This window comes from Ostrea edulis, chromosome 2 (assembly GCF_947568905.1).
Source record: "Ostrea edulis chromosome 2, xbOstEdul1.1, whole genome shotgun sequence".
Classification (NCBI taxonomy): domain Eukaryota; kingdom Metazoa; phylum Mollusca; class Bivalvia; order Ostreida; family Ostreidae; genus Ostrea; species Ostrea edulis.
In genome coordinates this window covers 106250346-106271060 of record NC_079165.1, presented here as the reverse complement: position 1 = coordinate 106271060, position 20715 = coordinate 106250346, and the positions used below count along the sequence as shown (strand labels likewise).

The window sequence follows — 20715 nt, the reverse complement described above, 5'->3', positions numbered from 1 at the left end:
ATGCAATTTTTAGGTCACCTGAGTAAACTCAGGTGACCTATTGCAATTGGTTTTCGTCCGTCGTCGTGCGTTAACAATTGAACTTCTTAATAACTACTAGTCCAATTCTTTTCAAATTTGGTATGAAGCATCATTGGGACAAGGGGGACATAAATTGTTAATTTCAGGACTCCAGCACCCCTGGGGCCCTAGGGGCAGGGTAAAAACTGTCCAAAAATGACAAATTTTCAAAAATCTTCTTCTCAAGAACCACACCCATGTAAGAAAAATTAAATGCATAGTGATGTAGAGCAGGAAGGCATCTAACAAAATTGTAACTTTCGTGATCCCCAGGGTAGGGGTTCTGACCCCAAGGCGGGGCCAAACTTGTTATATAGTGTTTATGTGTAAAACACTTAAATAACATTTTCTTTAGTGCTATTGATACTAAATTGAAAGTAAATATATATTTAGAAAAACGGTAGTCCTTTACCAAAATTGTGAATTTGATGATCTCAGGGGTAGGGGTTTTGGTATCAGGGTGGGGCCAAAATGGTCAGTTATTAATGTGTTAACAATAGACATTTTTAACTTCTTGATAACTACCATTCAAATTCTTTTCAAATTTGGTATGAAATATATTTGGAACAAAGGGAACATAAATTGTTAATTTCAGGACTCCAGCACCCCTGGGGCCTTAGGGGCAGGGCAAAAACCATTTTTCAAAAATCTTCTTCTCAAGAACCACACATATGTACGAAAAACTAAATGCATAGTGATGTAAAGCAGGAAGACCACTACCAAAATTGTAAATTTCACGATCCCCGGGGTAGGGGTTCTGGCCCCAGGGCGGGGCCAAACTTGTTATATAGTCTTTATGTGTAAAACACTTCAATAACATTTTGTTTAGTGCTTTTGATACTAAATTGAAACTGAATGGATAGAACAGGTAGTCTTTTACCGAAATTGTAAATTTGATTTCCCCCAGAGTAAGGGTTTTGGCCCCAGGGTGGGGCCAAACTTAGTATAAAGTATTTAATATGTGTAAGTTTGCTGATACTGTATAAAATCTAAATGCATACTTAGGAATAGCAGAAAATCATATATTTTGATGTTTTAATTAAATGCACCTATTATTTAAAGCCTTTCATCAGTGAATGCACTTTTGAGGGCAGTGAAACACATCTTGTTTTATAATGTTGCTGAACATTAGAATTTAGCTTAGATATTCAGAACAGGATTTTTTTTCTCTAGATTTCATAGCCCATGGAAATAGTGATACTTTTTCACTAGTATTCAGGTGACTGATAAGGCCTGTGGGCCTCTTGTTTGAAATTATGAACTCACAAAATTTAAGATGTGGTTGTATTTGTAGGTAAATTATAAAGCACACCACACAGTGTTTGAAATTGTTTCTCTTTTGAACATTGGATGGTGCAAATCTCATGAAAATAAAGTGTTCAGAAAACTTGTGGATCTTCAGCAAGGCTTCAGAAGTTGAAATAAAAATGCAATGTTTGTTTGCTATAGCTTTGTTTCATGAAGTTTAATTAATCATGGTTTTTATTTTGCAGACAATTAATGATGAAATGGCCGTATTTCCTTGGTTCCTGATGCTATGTGTTGTCATGATGACGACAACACAAAAGTGTGATGTCATATTGACATCAATAACCACAAAATGTATCTCAAGTGTCCGTGGAAAAGACGCTGTTTACCGATTCTGTGGGAGGTTTTTTATATCTTATGCAAGTTAGCACATAGTTAGGGAATCTGAATTTGTTTAATATATTTCTCTAGAAACAATGTATGTTTCTTAGAAATGCATTAATCCACTTAAAATGAACCTTCAGTAGGGTTAATGAATTTTACTGATGCAAGAATCATTTATTGAGATTTCCTAATGAATTTTAAAATAGTATCAAAATTTAGCAAGCTATGATATCTTGATATACAGTGTTTCCCCTAGAAATGTTTAAAAGTACTGTCATAAGAAATGTAAGTCTGTGTGATTTTATAAATGGTGGTAGTTTTGATGTAAGTTTGTATGATTTTATAAATGGTAGTTAACAATTTGGTGTAAGTCTGTATGATTTTATAAATGTTAGTAAACAATGTATGGAGCTGACTGACAATGACAGGAATTTTTTTTCTACATTTTTTTTTATTGTATACACATGTCCATTTCTGAATGCAATGTTGTATTCCAAGGCTTATGACCCAGCTTAAAGTGCAATGATTTGTATAGTAGCTAGAAATCCCTACTTTTCATGTGACTGACTTTAAAGTTTGTATTACTGTTTGCATGGAATCTGTGGTAAATCCACCAAATATGAAGAATTCCTTTTTTACATCTTCCCCCCCCCTTATGAATTTTACAATGATAGTCTATAACTAAATGTAACTACCCCATATATGTGACTGCTGCTTCATTTGCATATTTTACAGTGTTTAAAATCCATTTGAATTTCCATGTTTACAGTATGTGTACATTTGAATTTGCATGTTTACAATATACATATATGTGTGAAGTATTGTACTCTGTGTGTGTACTGAATTTGATTATATTCACCCTAATTAGTATTGATTTTGTAAGTACTGCTGCATATTTTCACTTTTTGCAGAACTGATGTAAACCCTTTTCTTTGTATTATTTTCATTTCACCGTCCACTTTTGGTTGTGCCTTTATTTTATTTTCAGTAGTCAGGTTTTTTTTTAATTTTTGTTTGTTGTCACTACTGGTATGCCTTAGAACACCTCAGAAATTAGTCTCATACATCACATCCCAACCTCATCAGGCTACACTGGCTTCAGACCCCGAAATTAGTCTCATACACCACATCCCAACCTCATCAGGCTACACTGGCTTCAGATCATCCATTTGTATGTGGAGAGGGTTTCGGACTCTCATTTCAAGTCCGGTTACACATCATCAAACGTCATTCTGACTCTAGTTAGAATTAGACTGCCCTTTTGATTTGGAAGAGATCAAAGGTCAAAATCACATGGCTGTGAGATAGGAAGGTGGTTTCTGTTTGTATCCCAAGGGCTATAAAAAAAACAACACCCAAAGACTCCCCATGAGACAAGGGTATGTTGTTTTGGGGGTTTAGGTCAAGCCTGTAGGACTCCTATAGGAGAGAATTCGATCCCTTTATATATGCATAGAAACATTTAGATAAGAATATGTCCCATTGATTTGGGGGGTTTAAAGGGCAAAGTCACAGTGCCCTAAAATAAGAATAAAACATGGTTTCCAGACTCTTTCTGAATTCATTAATCACCCAAACAAATTCAGACAAACTATGCATGGAGAATATTGTCCATTGCTGTTGTGATTAAAAGGTCAAGGTTACAATGTCTGTGTTTTAAGAAAGAAATGTTTGGGAAATGGCTTCTTAATGTTAACCTGAACCTTAGTGGACTGAAAGGAAGATTGCTACATGTCTTACTAACTGTATAGAAAGACTTTTGAGAGATAAAACTGGTGATTCAATACTAGTAGGTGAGGTGGGGATGAGGTTATACTTCTCGACTGTGATTCTATAATAGTTAAATCAGATAACGTCCAGAGTAGCGTATATTTACATGTCTAGTTTTGTGTCTAGTTTCCGGTAGTGCTTGTTTTGTATTCTTCACGCCGTCCAAAAGAACTTCTAGTGTCTGATTGCATCTTTTATTGAATGCAAGTTAGTCCGCGATCTTCACTGTGTTTGTTCAAGCACGTAATGAAGTTTGTCAGTATTTACAACTACATAATTGTTGTGTATGAAGTTTATTTTTATCATTTTCATTGATATAAGTATATATACAGTCTGCTTTGAGATTGTAAGAACAATAAGAAATATACATTCTCTGGCAATTAAAGAAAAATTTACATTATTTTATTTTCCTGTAGACATGGATAGTAAAAATTGAAAGCATAGATTTAATCTACACACATTGCATGTATTGATATATTTTCTTTATATGTATGTTATTTTGATTTGACTATGAAGAAACTACATGTACATGTATTGTTTTTAATAAGATGTTCACAGAATATATTTGAATTATTTATTTTTACTGAAGTTAAGGAAGAATAATGCATTGTCATATTGGGCGACTTTCTTTTGAAACATGAATGAAAAACATGGATATAACAATACTTGTATATTCCTTTTGAATCTTATTACCTAGCTGAGTCTAGCAGGGTTTTTTCCCCAAATCACTTTCTTCAGAAACTGAATTTTTTTAAACTAAATAAGGTAAATATGAAAGTTTTCAGTTTCAAAATATCATTGTACATATCGTCTACTGTCCATCCATATCAGATTTCTTTGACGTGTTATTCCTCCTTAAGAGACCTACATTCCTGGAAATCAAGTGTCAGTGATATAAATACCATGCTGTAGTCATGGATAAAACTGTCCCGAAACCTTGGGACTGTCTTACGGAAGTAAATGAATTCGAGACATTTCTGCAATGTACACGTCTGGTTTTATCAATTCTTTTGAAAGACGTTTTCTGTGATGTAGACAAATTAACGGAAAATTCAAGACTTTCTACAACATTGTCTCCGCTAAATTTGAATTCGATCACAAACGGCCTTGTATTGCCATCAGAATTAGTCATATATGAAAGATTATCCAAGAAATATCCGGAAAATATCTTTCTGTCGATTGGTAACAGCCGCATTTTCCCGAATCTCCCGTAATGTAACAGTATTCCATGATCGTCTGTTGTGACAGTCATGTTACCGAACGCTAAGTGTCCATACAAGCCAGCATACACGTCAGCAGATTCACTGATGTTCCAGTAAAGCTCGGGATATGGTTCTTTAGTGGTACCACGTGGAACTGGTGTGACGTCTTTCCAAGGCGCGGGAAAGGAGCATGCTGTTGATTGGTTTAACCATGGTTTATCACCAATCAACAAATCGGCTGCTTGGTTGACAATGGCGTCCACAGAATGGGAATGTTGGTTGTCCTTTGCTCCGGTCAGTGCTACAAATACTCCGGATTCTAGGTCAGGGAATAACCATAACATTGAAACATAACCCGCGATACCTCCCGAATGCCACACCTTTCGGTACCCTGTAAAGAGTGAAAAACAGCTACTAGTACGTGTCAAGATGTTTCCTTATGCAAACGTACTCTTTCTCTCAGGGGAAATGTGAGGATTTGAATTATTGCCGTGCATAGTACCATGCTAAGAAAGTGAGATTTGTGCACTTTCTTTTACCTCTATATACAGACGATATCCAGCCGAGACAGTAGGCTTTTGTGACGTCAGAAATTGGATAGTCCGGCTTATACAAGTTGTTCTTAGGTGGGAATGTGATCATTTGTTCCGTGTGGAGCTCGGAGAAGTACGCCTCTGGTATGAGTTCACTTCCATTACCGAGGTGGAAATTCATCCACTTATCCATATCCGCTGCTGTGGAGTAAATAGCCCCGGCTGGTCCACCCGGCGCTACGGTGCTAAAGGAAATAAAATTCTGTGCGAGTCCTGTGTTAAATGGGCGAGGTTGACTTCGTTATCTTAATTAGGATATCTAGTTGTTACATTTTCTATTTTATTTGATTCAAATACCTGCTGCTAATACAAGGAAGGGGGAATTTACGTCTTTCTAAGTGAATATTTGTGTGCTTTCTCGCAGAATGCGTTGAAAGATGAGATCTAGTTTTCACTTACTACAGTAAATTTTGGTCGATTTTATCTTGTTTTCCATCAATGTACACGAAGGCAGGGGAGAATTGGCTGAAGTTTTTCTCTTCATTCACAAATCCGCTTGCGTTCATTCCAAGCGGTTCAAAAAGGATCTCTCTGACCAAAGTCTCCCACGACTTTCCGCTGATCTTCTCCGCCACGTAACCGGCGAGAGTGTACATGTAGTTACTGTACAGGAACTTGGTCCTCAGCGGTTCACTTGGCTTCTGGTAGGCCAGCATCCTGTCGGGACAACAATTAAATTTACCATAAATGGAGGAATGTGTAGTCCAATCATACATGCTTCGATTGTGCTATTTCTTGTGAAATCAAGGTGGCGACCAAAATTTCATTCACGAACACATACTCAATAAATTGCTGTCTGGATGTGTTTTCAGGAAAGCCTACCAAGAGAGGAACAAAGTTGGAGGGTACGCCGACTCTGTGGCCCAGTAAATCCCGCAGGTTAACGTTTCTGGTCAGCAGGTCATTTTCCAGCCGAAACGATGGTCCCAAAATCTGAGCGACGGGTGTGTCCCAGGTGTAACTGAAAGACCAGCAGCTGAATTTTAAATATATTTACATGTGTTGTATAATGATATTCATGATATTATTTCATTTTGACTTCTATTTTTTGTCAGTCATTACAGCATTCTTGGCATCGGAGTGAAGTAGTAATTATTTTTCGATTTCTTGCGCCGTTTAACTCTGCAGTGAAGAAAAGGTTCTCCCAAGGCACACTAAATTCCGGAAGATAAAAAGTTCTGTTTTTAAAAGAATAGATGCAAGAAAAAAATAAAAATAGCAAAAGAAATTGGGAATTTTTTTTATATAAATTATAATGTACGACCATGCTCCTGGCTAGAGACATGTACTGTCCACTCAATGGATGATGGACACGTTAAAAAAAATCACTCGGGCATTGGCATGTGCCTTGTACTGACATAAGACACATAAAAAAGCCGGATTGGCGCAGTTTCTGTCATAAATCATCATGAACAGGTGTTTATGCTCATAACAAGACCTACATACGTGTTGATGACACCAAACGGCGAACGAAAACAATGTCAGTTCGGCACAATATCATAAATATCATATACAGGTGTTTATGTATATATTTGTTTTTACTAAAAAGAAAGATGATTATATTGGTATAAAATCAGTTTCATGATAGTACACGTACATATGCTCCAACCTTTCAGACAGTTTTGTAAGCATTGTAATGAAGTCTTACCTGTCCTCTAGTAGACATTCTGTTGAAATCTCACCTGCCCTGTTGAAGCTTACCTGCTCTTTTGAAGGCTCACCTGCCCTGTTGCAGATCTCACCTACCCTGTTGCAGATCTTACCTGCTCTTTTGAAGTCTCACCTGCCCTGTTGCAGATCTTACCTGCTCTGTTGACTCAGGAGTTTGGCTATGACCGCGCTAGTGAAGGCTTTGGTGAGAGATCCCAGGCAGAACTTTGTGTCGTCTGTAATCTTCCTAGTTTTTTCAATGTCAAAATACCCAAAACTTTTAGTAAACACTGTCCTCCCACGCTCCACGATAGACACCACTCCTCCGGGAACCTGCTTACATTTGATCACTTCCTCCAAATAAGTAGAAAAATCAGAGAGTTCTTGATCACTCAAGGTATATGCGATTGTTGGAACCAAGAGCAGACTTAAAAACAACATTCCCATTCTATTCCCCATGCTGGTGGTAGAATATAGAACGAATTGACAGTTTAGCTTACAGCACTGCCGGAATTGATAACGAAATAATCAACCCAGGGATAAAACGGGAGATAGCTATATCGCAAAACAAACATACCAATTACTTCACAGTAACCATCTACCCTACCTACACGATATAACTCTTAGTGAAGGCGGGAGGAAACAAGAATCTGGACAAAAAATGTCCATTTAAAAATTTGAAATAGCTCTTTGCAATGGTATATTTATGTTGAACACGGAAGATTCGTTATTTTCAAACATGCTGAACAGATCAATAAAACCCGCCTCTTTTTAAAGAAAGGGTTTTTAGGAGCATATATCGCTCACCTGGCTTGAAAATTCCAATTGTAGATTGAAGTTTAAGACCTATGTTAGAATATTCATCAGGGGGATTGATTGATTGTGTATTGTTTAACGTCCCTCTAGAGAATTTTTCACTCATATGGACACGTCACCACTGCCGGTGAAGGACTGCAAAATTTCGGCCTATGCTCGGCGCTTATGGCCTTAGAGCAGGGAAGGACAAGTAAGGTAAACTGAGGACCTATTCTTACCCGGATCCCCATGGGATTAGAAGGGGGGCTAGACGCTGCGTAGTACCTTTTCGTATAAAGTAACTGTCTCTAAAACCGCCAAAAACTAGCACCTACGAAATCACTGTCATGAAGTTTGAAATCTTTTTCGTCAAAGATTTTGAATCAATGAACAGACGGGTACCTGTAAAGTGCGAAACGAAATCTACCGAAACGAAACGAAACCCACCGAAACGAAACAGATTGTATAACCGAACTCTTTTAATTATAATAATTAAAAATGGTATCTTAGGCCCCTGTGAAAGTTACCACATATAAATAAAATTCGCCTCCCCTTTGGTGTAGGATTTCGGCTTGACTGATACAAAGTTTTAAAAGTTGGAAAGGGGGAGGGGGGAGTCAGCACAAAGTACATATCGGAAGTTGATTAAATTCCATGTGCAATTAGTTTCGGATCCATAAATTTCAGAACGGAGGGTTACAGTTTCAGAGGTCTGAGGAAACACACCAAACGAGGGGTGGGGGTCGCCGGCGGTGGATCCGCCTTTGGGTACAGATACATTATTTGAAGAAGCTGGTGTCTGAGAAAGTTGAAAGCAGGAAGAACTCTTAACCCCTTATTTTTATCTCTAACTGCTGAGGTGCGAGTACATTCAATAATGGAAAAACATTTTAAATAGTATACCATATTATATGAATGCAATTCGGTAAGATATATATACATGTATTATTAAAAATTATTATTGATATGTAGTGAGTCTAAAGATAACTCTATACATTTAGGATGATGCTAAGACGGGGAATTGAAAATGGGACGGAAAACGGAAATGTGTTATGCAATGATATCAGGAGGAGGTCAGCATTTTGTAAAATCAAAAGGCTTATGAACAAGGGAAGCAGAGATTACAAAGAGAACGGGAGGACATACTTAGAATCCACCGTTTGATATACGACATACAAATACACAATATCCACATGTATACATAGATTTGTCTTTAGAGCAAAAAATACTGAAACATGCATTATGCCCAAAGGTGGATCCAACACCGGCGACCCCACTCTCGTTTAGTGTGTTTCCCCAGACCTCTGACTTATAAGACTGTAACCCTCCGTTCTGAAATTTATGGACCAAAACTAATTACACATGGTATTTAATCAACTTCGGATACGTACTTTGTGCTAAACTTTGTCCCAGTCAAGGCGAAAGCCTACATCAAAGGGGAGGCGAATTTTATTTATATGTGGTAACGTTCACAGGGGCCTAAGATGCCGTTTCTAATTATTATAATTAAAAGAGTTCGGTTATATAATCTGTTTCGTTTCGTTTCGGTGGGTTTCGTTTCGTCTCGGTAGATTTCGTTTCGTTTCGGTAGGTTTCGTTTCGCACTTTACAGGTACCCTGAACAGACGGCGTTTACTAGTAAACTTGGGCATCTATGGAATGGTAAAATGTTGATGTGAAGAATTCGATATACCCATATTTCAAATAAATTCAAAAATAGTTGTTCTCCTTATGCTGAATTTAATCAATGTCCATCATTCGTTCAATCATTGCGCATATCGTAAGAAATAAAGGATGATATTAACGCAAAAATGTTTTGCGCAGTAGTTAAATTACTTAAACGAATTAATGCTATCAATATTGAATTGTTGCTTGCTTTAATTCGTTTGAAGATATTTTTAATTAATATTCATTTCAGGCATTAATTTATTTAATGATATCATCCATCGAATTAATGGTGCCTTAAAATTACATTGACACTTGCAGTAATTGAAACGTGGATACCATATAATTCATTTGCTGGATTAGAGATGTGTTTAGCTCTATCAATGTGCGCAATAATTCAATTAAAATATCTTTAATTCTATTAATTTGCGCATTGATTCAACTGAAGATATCTTTAATTCTATCAATGTGCGCAATAATTCAATTGAAGATATCTCTAATTTTATTAGTGCGCGCAATAATTCAACTGAAGATATACTTCTTCTGATTAATCTTCAAATGATTAGTAATATGTTGAGCTCTCTGTTAATCTGGCATTCTGTGAGCATTGGATGAATCAAGCAATCTGAAAGACAGAAAAAACATTCAGTTTATTGGACAGTTACACCGCAAGTTTCACATCAAACTTAATCAATAGATACTCACTAGAAAGCAGCTGGCAAATCATCACCTTGATATCTCTTCAGGAGAAAGGCCTAAGCCCGTAACCTCGCTCGTACTTATAAGTCGACATTTACATGTGTAGATCTGGTCTTATACTTCCTAGCACCCCAATGCCTGTCTAGTTAGGGCGTTAGGGAAAAAAAAAGAGCGGGTAGAGAAATTTTAAACAAAGGGCTATAATCGTGTAAATCCAAATTGGTATGTGTCATGCGGTATCTGGTAGTGTCTCTGTGTGCGGAGAGGACTATGGGTAGTATGGGGTGAGTCAGTCATTCAATACTTAGTATCACTAAGTCTAGAGCAGTGATATACTGAAACGTAATGGACAGACGGAAGTAAACGTAATATCCGATTTCATCCGGAAGGAACTAAAGAACTCTCTTCAAGCCCTGTGTGATCATATGGTATGTGATAAGTTTGCTGTTTAGGACACTGCGTCCCAGCCAACTGCAGTATAAAAGATAGGGGCTGCTAGAATTGTGATCCTTTCTAATAAAAAATAACCATTTCGTCAGAGCCACTGATGAAACTTCCTCGATAGAAGTCCTGACGGTTAAATATTGGAAGTGCGCTACTTCAAAAAGTAAGAGTACTACCTCGGCACCAGTTTGTGGTAATTTTTAAAAGGAAGATGTCGATTTCCTATATCTCAGCCAATCAGAAGACATGAGACATGACTCCCTTCTTCGAGTTTAAAGTTTCACGTAACGTCACTTTCTCAATACTACTCAAAGGAACTTTGCTCCGCGTCTAGTAATTTGTTCAATTTGTTTTTCCTCAGAGTTTAGTCATGTGATTTTCCTCAGAGTTTAGTCATGTGATTTTTCTCAGAGTTTAGTCATGTGTTCTTCCTCAGGGTTTAGTCACGTATTCTTTCCCAGAATCTAGTAATGTATTCATTTTGCTCTTCCTCAGAGTTTAGTCATGTGCTTTTTCTCAGTTTAGTCATGTGATCTTTCTCAGGGTTTAGTCATGTTGTTTTTTTTCTGTCAGAGTTTAGTCACGTGATTTTTCTTAGAGTTTGGTAATGTGTTCTATCTCAACATTTAGTTATGTGTGCTTTCTATCAGGAGAAGACTTATTTGTGCCAACTTTTGTCGTCTTCTAAATGATAATTGATTAAACAAAGACAACTCGAAGTAAGCGATTATAAGGATATCCTAAAACTTACTTAAGTTACAACATACCCCCCTCCCCGCCTCTCCTCTGACGGATGACACGAACTACCATAAGCCATAATTCAGATAGTCCGACATGTACAGTATGAGGGTGTACCTTGTACTCACTTCTGTTTGACTCACGTGCACCAAAATTATTCAACTTTGATTTTGGTTTTGCTTTCAATGTTCCAACGAAGGATCGATGTGATATTTATAAGGAGTGTGAGGACCAAGAAAGACGAACGAGCATATCTCAACAAGGGAAAACAGTCTTCAATCTTGTTCAACCACAAAGTCTCGCTTGACGAGGCTGTAACGAGATAGCGGGATATTGCAATTTTAAATGTTATGTGATGCAAGCAAATGTAAGGGTAGAACCACCTGTGGGCTGATCCCTGTGTAGTCCACACCCTGCAAAACGTATTGATGACTTGACTTAAAAAAGAAATGTTTGATGACTGACTTGGTCTTGAGAGAGTAGAAGAACTGTTTATTTTACTTCGTATATCCACAGTTTGAGTGAGGAAAATGTTCACAACTATCTGAGATGCGAGTCTTCCATTCACTTCCGTGTCGAAAACTTTTCGCGTGTGATATACATTCACGTTGTACTTATTCGTTGATAAAGGGAGAACAATATCAATAAGGGGACTGGAAACGGCCATTAAAATCAAAAGAGCTTAACTCTGATTTCAGCCTCGTTTACAGCTATTTGTTTGTTTTTTGGTTGTTTTTTTTTTTTTAGAGAGACAAAGATCACAGGTGAACTCGTCTCAGTTCGTCGCGCGCAAAAAAAGAAAAGAAAAAAAGAAGAAGCATTGAAGAAATATCGTTCGATGGCTAAACCGGTCCGAAAATAGGCACAGATATCAAATGAAAGAAGTCTGATGTCATCAATTTCCGTAATAGTCAATGTGAACGTCATCCAAAGAGCATGACAGCTTTAATCATCCTATATTTTTAGGGTGGCAGTGTGATGTCACAACATACTCATAGTTCTATGGTTACTTCTTCCATAAGTTTTATCAGCGATGTGAATGGGCAGGGCCGTAAATTACATGGAGGTGGAGGAGGCAGCTGCCTCCTCCAACTTTTGAGCCAAAAAAAATTAAAATTTAAAGTTCATTAGAATTTATGTTGTTTCCAATAACTAAGAACATGATACCTCCCTTAAAAAGCATTCCAAATCTTTCTTTTAGAATGAGTTAGTCAAGTAACATCTTAGAAGGCCCTAGAATCAAGGATTTTGCACGAAACGTGTTCAGTGTGCACAAAATGTGCTCAGCGTCTGGGGGCCTGGGCGGCCCCCAGACCCCCGCCTAATTTCCTGCCTCCTCCAAATTGAAGGTTAATTTACGGCCCTGATGGGGGATCATGGTTTGAGGCCCGGTCGTTCCTAAGACGTGAAAATAGACTGCTCTTTCGTCAAACGTTCGGTATTTAGAAGTCATTCGCCGTTTCAGATGAGACTATAAACGCCGAGATGTCACAAGCATGCTTTAAAATTCGCACTTCTAAAGTTTTTGTTTTAATATCTTTACAAATTGTAATGATAGACATTTCCTCGGGAATGCGTTGCAGTTGTAAACAATTCGCGTATAAATCTTAATAAATCTGGTACTTCTATTTTAACGATTGGAAATTCCGACAGGAATAGAATGTAAATATAAAGAATTAATTTCATGTTTGAAAACACATAAGGGCATGAATCGCAATATTCTCTTTAGAGAAGTAGAGAGACATAGCTTTCATGCCTCTCGACTTCTCTAAAGAGAATAGAATTGCAACACTTCACGCCGGTGTAACAATGCATAGTGACCCCGTTTAAAAGCGATCCCATTTGTCATTTTTCAACGGATGTTTAATCAATTTTCAACGTTAAAAATTGGCCCAAACCGTTAAATAACGAAATTTCATCCCCTCCCAGCGTGAAATTTCGACCCTTGTAAAAAAAAAAAGAAGACCCTTAGAGATCATTTCTGGTGGGGTCAAATTTTAACATTGAAAAATGACCCTAAATGTGTACAAAATGTTTTCTGTCCATACCATTCGGCAAAGTTCGGCAGATATAAAATGTATCTTTGATCTGTGAAGCAAAATGAATATTCCTGTTTCCCCTTCGAGCAAAGGATTTTTACAATTTCAAAAAATGTTCAAAAGAATTTGATTATTGAGTTGAAAATTTCTTAACTTGGACCATGTAATGCCCTTCGATAGATTTATAGCCCAAAGAAGATTCAACTCCAAGGGAAGAGACAGAGAAAATTCTTTTTAGGGATCAGAATTTGCCTGTGAAATAATGATCGCTTCTCTCTCTCTCTCTCTCTCTCTCTCTTGACATTTACATCATGTATGCAACATTTAAGTAGCTTAAAAATTTAAAAATAACCCATTACTGATCAAAAATTAACGTTGATCACTTTTCAACGACCGTTTTTCATCAAAATCTAACGTTATATTTTGATTGGGGTCAACTTTTAACGTTAAGAAATGACCTCTGGGGTCGTTTTGCAAAATGCAAATACGTGTTATAAACAAAGAATTTATTTATTTTTCTATTACATGTTCAGTGATTTAAAGAACAGTTTACTCTCTCGTAAAACATTTAAATAATGTTAAAATAATGTGTATTGTGTACTACACGCGGACTATAAATGTTCTATCTACGATTCTAACTTTTTAAACTTACACATGCATTTCAGTTAAAGTAATTCGGAAAATGTTCGATTCTTAAAATAATATAAATTTCATGAGACCACGCAGTGTTGATTGGTATAGTATGGAACTTAATTTTACAAAACCGTGCAGTGTTAATATAGTATGGACCCAAATTTGCGACATTCTTATATTGTTAAAAACACACGAAATAAATAAATCAGCTGATCTTCAGCATTCAGAGGCAAATAATCCAATGTTGGCATATCGGGTTCATTGTATATATAGTCCGAAATATCTTTACATATCAAAATCATAAAAAAGCCAGGAAAACGTCAGATATTTCGGACTACATTGTATAGTACAGGAAACAGAATCAGAAAATATTCTAGTGGAAGGAATTAGGGAATAATTTGAGGATGGAATTGGGGGGAATCTAGGGGGGTTGGGGGTTGGTTAAGCCTACAGACCGGGTAGGGAATAATCTGGGGGGGGGGGGGGGGTTAATTAGGAAATGATATACGAGAACAGTCTGGGGGAAGGGAATCAGGGATTAGTCTATGGAGGGAAGGAAAATTACACTCTGTGTAGACAAGTTCTTCAAATTAAAAAAAAAAAAAAAAAAATAAATAAAAAAATTCAAATTCGATTTCGACATGTGTGTATGTGTAAATAATTATTGTAGATAAACGCGCGCAGTGATGCAAAAAATGTTTCGAAGCATTGTAATTAGTCAGTTGTTCATCAGATAAATTTGGGGAAAATTTTACTTGGAAGACGTAATATACCATTATTTAGACTCTGAGTCCTGTAGCATGGCTCGCTTGGATCCACGGTCATTTCCACGGTCTCTGTCCACTTAGTTCCACCGTCTACTGCCAGCTGTGTGAATTTAAAAAAAAATGTAACTTCGCAGACAAGTAACGCGCCTTCGCGCTCTCACGCCAACAAGCAACGCGCCTTTGCGCTCTCACGACAACAAGCAACGCGCCTTTGCGCTCTCACGACAACAAGCAACGCGCCTTCGCACAGACAAGCAACGCGCCGTCACGTCAACAAGCAACATGGCGCGAAGGCGTATTACTTGTTGGCGTGGCGGTGTGTTGCTTGTGTGAGAGCGCGTTGCTTGTTGTCGTGAGAGCGCGAAGGCGCATTGCTTGTCTGCGCGAAGGCGCACTGCTTGTCTGCGCGAAGGTGCGTTGTTTGTTGGCGTGAGAGCGCGAAGGCGTGTTGCTTGTCGCGTTGCTTGTTAGCATGACGGCGTGTTGTGACTAACGCGCAGGACTTCACGCTTTTGCAAATGACCCTACCCGGACACCATAATAAATAGGCCTAGTTATCTTTTGAAATATCTTCTCCGAGTATATTAGTTTTCTCTCCAACCCGGGCCAGTCTATGCCATATGTCCTCTAGGTACATCAAAACGGCACAACAAAGTATTAACTACTTCACCTCTATGGAGCGCCAAATTAACATAAACTCAAATAATTGAAGATATCTTCAATTATTTGAAGATATCATCAATTCATTTGATGCTCGCAACAATTGAATTAAAGATCTCTTCAAATAATTAATGATATCTTCAATTCTGAATTATTGCGCGCATTAATTGAATTGATGAGAGCATTAATTCTTCAGCTGATTTGATGCGCGCTTTAATTGAATTAATGATCTCTTCAAATGAATTAATGATATCAACAATGGAATTGATGCGCGCTACAATTCAATTGAAGAGAACAATAATTGATATAATGCGCGCATCAATTGAATTGAAGAGAGCAATAATTGAATTGAAGCGTGCATTAATTCATTTGATGATAACAATAATTGATTTAATGCGCGCATTAATTCCTTATACAAAAACCTGCCACCCCCAGAACCGGCTACTCGCAGTCACACAATGAACAGTAAGTAATGACAATTAATGATGGTACGCAGTGAAAGTATGCAGCGGAGGCATGCGGAATAATTGATTGATTGTATCTTGTTTAACGTTCCTCTCAAGAATTGTTCACTCACGTGGAGGCGTCACCCATTGCCGGAGAAGGGCTGCAAAAACAGGAATTTAAGGGATATCTTTATCGTGCCACACCTGCTGTGACACGGGGCCTAGTTTGACACAGTTCACAAGTAATGACAGAAAGTTGACAAAGTACATAATGGCAGTCAACAACTACCGTTTACTAAATTCCAAATCAAACAGAAGGTCATATTAATTAGGTAGTTAGATGTAGATTTATATTGAGATACATGTAGAATATTTTGGTAGTTTCACTCGTATTTCGCAGTCGTTAAAGTAAATTTCAAACCCATCTACAAAAGATTGAATAATAAGTATTGAAATAAAAAACTTTACAGGAAAATCGGTACAGTTTAAAAATTTCTGCGAGATACTGGATCCACGCCGCAGGTGATAAACGCCTCGCGATGTTTTCTGATAAAGACTATAGCTCTGCGAAGAAAAGGGGCTTCGAGTGTCAGAATCTCAAAATGGCGGAGGAAATATTGGTTAAGTTTTGAAGGTAAGAAAGTTTTGGAAAGTGTTTGTAAGTTTTAAGTGCATAGGCAAAAAGTGCAATGTTACACAGTGCGGGAAATGTGTCATAAATGTGTGACTGTTGTGGTGTTTTATTTGCCCCCGGTGCTCTCAGGTAAGTTCTAAGAGGTATTTTGATCTCTGAAAGATAAACAGTATTTTTATAGATGTACCAATCAAATCAGTATCAAACACAAAAGATCGGTGCACATCAATGGATTTTACAGGTTGTTTTAATAGAAGGAACTAAACAAAAACGGCAAAGTCGCAACTTTATTTCTAAAAAAAGTCAGTGAACGTTATATATTTTTTTCTTACAAGGGGCGATCTCAAAATCAAAGAGTTGGGTATAATCGCACTACTGTAGAAAAAGGCAGATCGAAGCACAGGAAACATGTCATTTATTATATTGAAATATTCTATTGTTTTCTACACTATTGAATGTGTATCACTGTATCTGGTAACTAGTTCTTGTTGTCTAAACTTGCACTGAGTCATTTATGAAGTCCTTAAAGATGAAAAATTCAGATAGACAAAGTTTCAGAAAAGAATGTGATGTTTAACAAATTATACAGTAAAAGCCATTTGATTTGAAGTTGTATGTAGTTTTGCATAACCGACAATATGATTAAGTAATGTGTAATATATGTGTCATATCCTTTGTTACCTGGCCGTGTGTAGGAAAGTTCATTGGTCGAGTACTTATATCAACAACTTTCTGATCGATTCACAGGTGCTGGATGTGTGTTGCACACTATTTATTTCTTACAAATCATACTAATAATAAACATATATGTAATATATTTACTTGAGAGCAACATGTTTTGTCAGACCCAATAATACATCTGTTAGCAGTCAATATATGACTGAAAGCTTTAAAATTGTTGACAAGCTGAGAAGTTGAATAGTGAAGAGGGAAGACACTCTAGTTTTAAGCTGTCCCCTTGCAGCAAAGTTGCAAATGGATGTAATGTTGGTATGTTTGAAAAAATTTTCAATCTTCATTGTGTACAAGATTTTCTTATGTAATTTTTATCAAACTTGTAGGATGTCTTCAAGGTCAGATGAAATAGGTCTAGGCCGTTGATTGGACATGACCAAAGTTCCTTGGGAACAAGACTTATATAAGCTGCATTTCTTATCTGTTTCAAGGTCACTTGAAAAAGAACAAGGAAGAAAATTTTGAATATATCACAATCTTTATACAATATTTGAACTCTTTATCTGTCTGGTTATGACATTTTCAGTAATTAATCTGGGTTCTTAAATGTTTTTAAGGGCAAATGAGAAAGATGAATGTAATTAATGGGAGAAATTGTGAAATCGTAATGTACATGTGCAATAAAAAAAATCTATATTTCTTGTCTGATTTTGATAGAAATTTTTGGAATAGTACCTTGCTGAAAGGTATTGGTTTTAATTGGATTTCAAGGTCAAATGTAAATAAACCAAAGTCACTTGGCGAAGAATTCCGGAATTCCTTATTTACAAGATTCTTGAGTGTATCTGGTACCAAATTCCAAATACAAATAGAAATTGTTATGACCTGGCTCAAAAATTAAGGTGCGTGTTGATTTTGATCTAAGGTTAAGGTCATTTGTCTGAGAACAGTGTTTGGAAATGCCGTGAGGATGTATCCCACGTTTTGGAAACTTTGGAGAATATTAAACTTAATATAGTCAGTCTTTATATAGATCAATGTAATATTAAACTAGTCAGTCTTTATATAGATAAATGTAATATTAAACTAGTCAGTCTTTATATAGATAAATGTAATATTAAACTAGTCAGTCTTTATATAGATCAATGTAATATTAAACTAATCAGTCTTTATATAGATCAATGTAATATTAAACTAGTCAGTCTTTATATAGATCAATGTAATATTAAACTAGTCAGTCTTTATATAGATAAATGTAATATTAAACTAATCTGTCTTTATATAGATAAATGTAATATTAAACTAGTCAGTCTTTATATAGATAAATGCATGTAATATTAAACTAGTCAGTCTTTATATAGATAAATGTAATATTAAACTAGTCAGTCTTTATATAGATAAATGCATGTAAATACAATTTGAAACTGGATCAGTGCAGTAAAGGTGGATGGAAGATTTGATTACTGTGATTTCAACTTAATTGACTAAGAAAGCTCAGAATATTGTAATATATAAATATATAGGAAAGGAGAATTTTTTTTTTAGCTGGGTCGGGAATTGAACCCAGGACCCCTGAATTACTAGTCAGATGCTCTAACCGCTGAGCTATCCAGGCTGATATCCTCAGTCCATATAGTCCTAACTACATTTTTCTCCCTCTTTAAATTGTCGTCCCCGAAGACACATTTAACCCAGATTCTTTTTGCCCCTGGCAGGACTTTCACCTGAAGTACAGGGATGGTCAATGGCACCAAATGTAATATGGGAAAAGAGAAAATTTTATAGCAGGGCTGGGAACTGAACCAGGGACCCCTGCATTACTAGTCAGGTGCTCTAACCGAGCTACCCAGGTTGATATCCTGGTGACTCAGGTCCATATAGTCCTAACTACTACATTTTAATATGTTTATAGGTTGAGTATTATAGTACACCTGTCGAAATCTAGCATTCATTTTCATGGGTTAAGAGGACATTTCTTCAAGAGCAGCGTTTTCGTGATTATTCCGTCTCTTGCTCTGTACCTCCCGTATAATTCATAAAACAAAAAGCAGTGCAGCATCATAATCATGAAAAATAGGATACATAACATCATAGTAATTGTCATCCATTAAGAAAAGCCTCCATCACAAGGGCTAGACCCTGCATATAGACTCTCCTATAGGACTTTAGCGTACACCGTATAGTATTATAAGAAAAGCCTCCATCACAAGGGCTTGACCCTGCATCCTATAGGACTCTGGCTTACAGCGTATAGTACTATAATGGGGCTCGTAAATATGTGTCCAAGGCACTACTATGCTTTACATTACATGTAAGGAGGTAAAAAAGAAAGATAATCTTAAATTGTGAATTTATCTTCCGTACATGAATATTAAGTTTATTTATTGAACTTGCTCTAGGTTACCCTATCCTCGTCCTGGCGTGTCACATGGGTCTTGTTGATCCGATTAGTATTGAATTTGTATCTACACAGTCAGTACAAATGTGGAATTTGGTGCAGTTAAGTCCAGCACTCAGCTGGTATTTATATACATTTTACAATGTTGACTTTCTGAATTGTCATTTTTGTTAACCTTGTGGTCTCCATTAAAACCACTGGTTACCAAAGTATTGCCTTCTGTTGACGAGCAGTCGGAACACATGAATTACTCTAAGTAAATATGTATGCTTTGCCCCCTGAAACACAGATGTTAAATGGTGTTTATAAGGATCTTGGATTGTCCCTATATTTATTGTCAATAGTACATGAATTTTCATTCTGGGAGTTTCCTTTTAATCAGTTTTCTTCATGAAGTCTCTATTGGGTCAGATGTTCTGTTTAAACAAGCTGAATATCTAGACATCAATACTTTTCTTAGTTCTAAACTGTTCAAGACTAGGAGGATAATCATTTAGAATGGATTCACCAACAAGGACTGTTGTTAAAATTTCAGGAAACATGAAGTTAATAGGATAAATTTAAATCTTATTTTGATTTAAAAGTACATGGATAAACTAACACTTGTGTGTTTTTGTGTATTTTAATAATTTAACTAACACCTGTGCGTTTTTTGTGTATTTTGATAATTTATCTTGTTCAAAGGAAAGCTTTAAAATCAAAATGTGTTTTTATCTGTTTGTAAAGTCAGATGATTTTATTTGGGATAGTATACTGAATTTCTAATATTCATTTCAATGTCTGAAGTTCATTTAGCATCATAGGTCTGGTAAGGCTAATTACACTGTTACGTATGTAAGACGCATAGTAAACCCTGTTTGACGGGGAATGAAATCCGTGACATGCAGCTTTAACCAAGCCTTTCTCAATATTTTGTCCATGTGGTTAATTCTTGATAAATCAAAAGGCAACAAACTTGTTTTATCTTTTTAAATCGAATCCCTCACTGACGGGTGTAGGTAATGCGGACACAATCTCGGTGAAGTTAGAAGATCTCTTAGACCACAGTAGACAGAGTTGCCCTGCTGAAAGCCTTTGAGAGAAAAAGTGTATTATGTGGATGGAGATAATTTTCAAGACAGGTTGTAAGTTTTCATTCTTTTTCTTTTCACTTGGAGGTTTTATTAGTTGCCGGCGTTGATGATTCTTTATTGATACCTAACGGGAATGCATAAT

At 36.6% G+C, this 20715-nt stretch overlaps 3 protein-coding genes across 4 annotated transcripts in view; 2 read left to right on the top strand and 1 right to left on the bottom strand.

Annotated features, from left to right (window-relative positions):
* Window positions 1–4024, top strand: part of LOC125679005 (serine/threonine-protein kinase Nek1-like) — a 52961-nt gene extending 48937 nt beyond the window's left edge. Inside the window, exon 44 of the mRNA XM_056155966.1 lies at window positions 1554–4024. Within this exon, the coding sequence (XP_056011941.1) occupies window positions 1554–1561 (8 nt within the window). The 3' untranslated portion in view covers window positions 1562–4024. The remainder of the gene's footprint in view (window positions 1–1553) is intronic.
* On the bottom strand, window positions 3740–8968 carry LOC125679007 (protein flp-like). Its single transcript, XM_048917866.2, has 5 exons — window positions 7062–8968; window positions 6039–6218; window positions 5657–5914; window positions 5204–5442; window positions 3740–5055 (listed from the first exon to the last, which is right to left on the bottom strand). The coding sequence occupies exons 1-5, from the start codon at window positions 7364–7366 to the stop codon at window positions 4349–4351; spliced, it is 1689 nt and encodes a 562-aa protein (XP_048773823.2). The 5' UTR covers window positions 7367–8968; the 3' UTR covers window positions 3740–4348.
* A 7352-nt stretch (window positions 8969–16320) lies between these two features.
* LOC125680407 (rho guanine nucleotide exchange factor 17-like) overlaps window positions 16321–20715 on the top strand; it is a 62893-nt gene continuing 58498 nt past the window's right edge. The window contains exons 1-2 of one of the 2 annotated variants that reach the window (XM_056155961.1): window positions 16321–16427; window positions 17489–20624. The gene's annotated coding sequence lies outside the window, so the exon portion shown is untranslated. The remainder of the gene's footprint in view (window positions 16428–17488; window positions 20625–20715) is intronic. The other variant, XM_048919987.2, reaches the window with a different exon arrangement.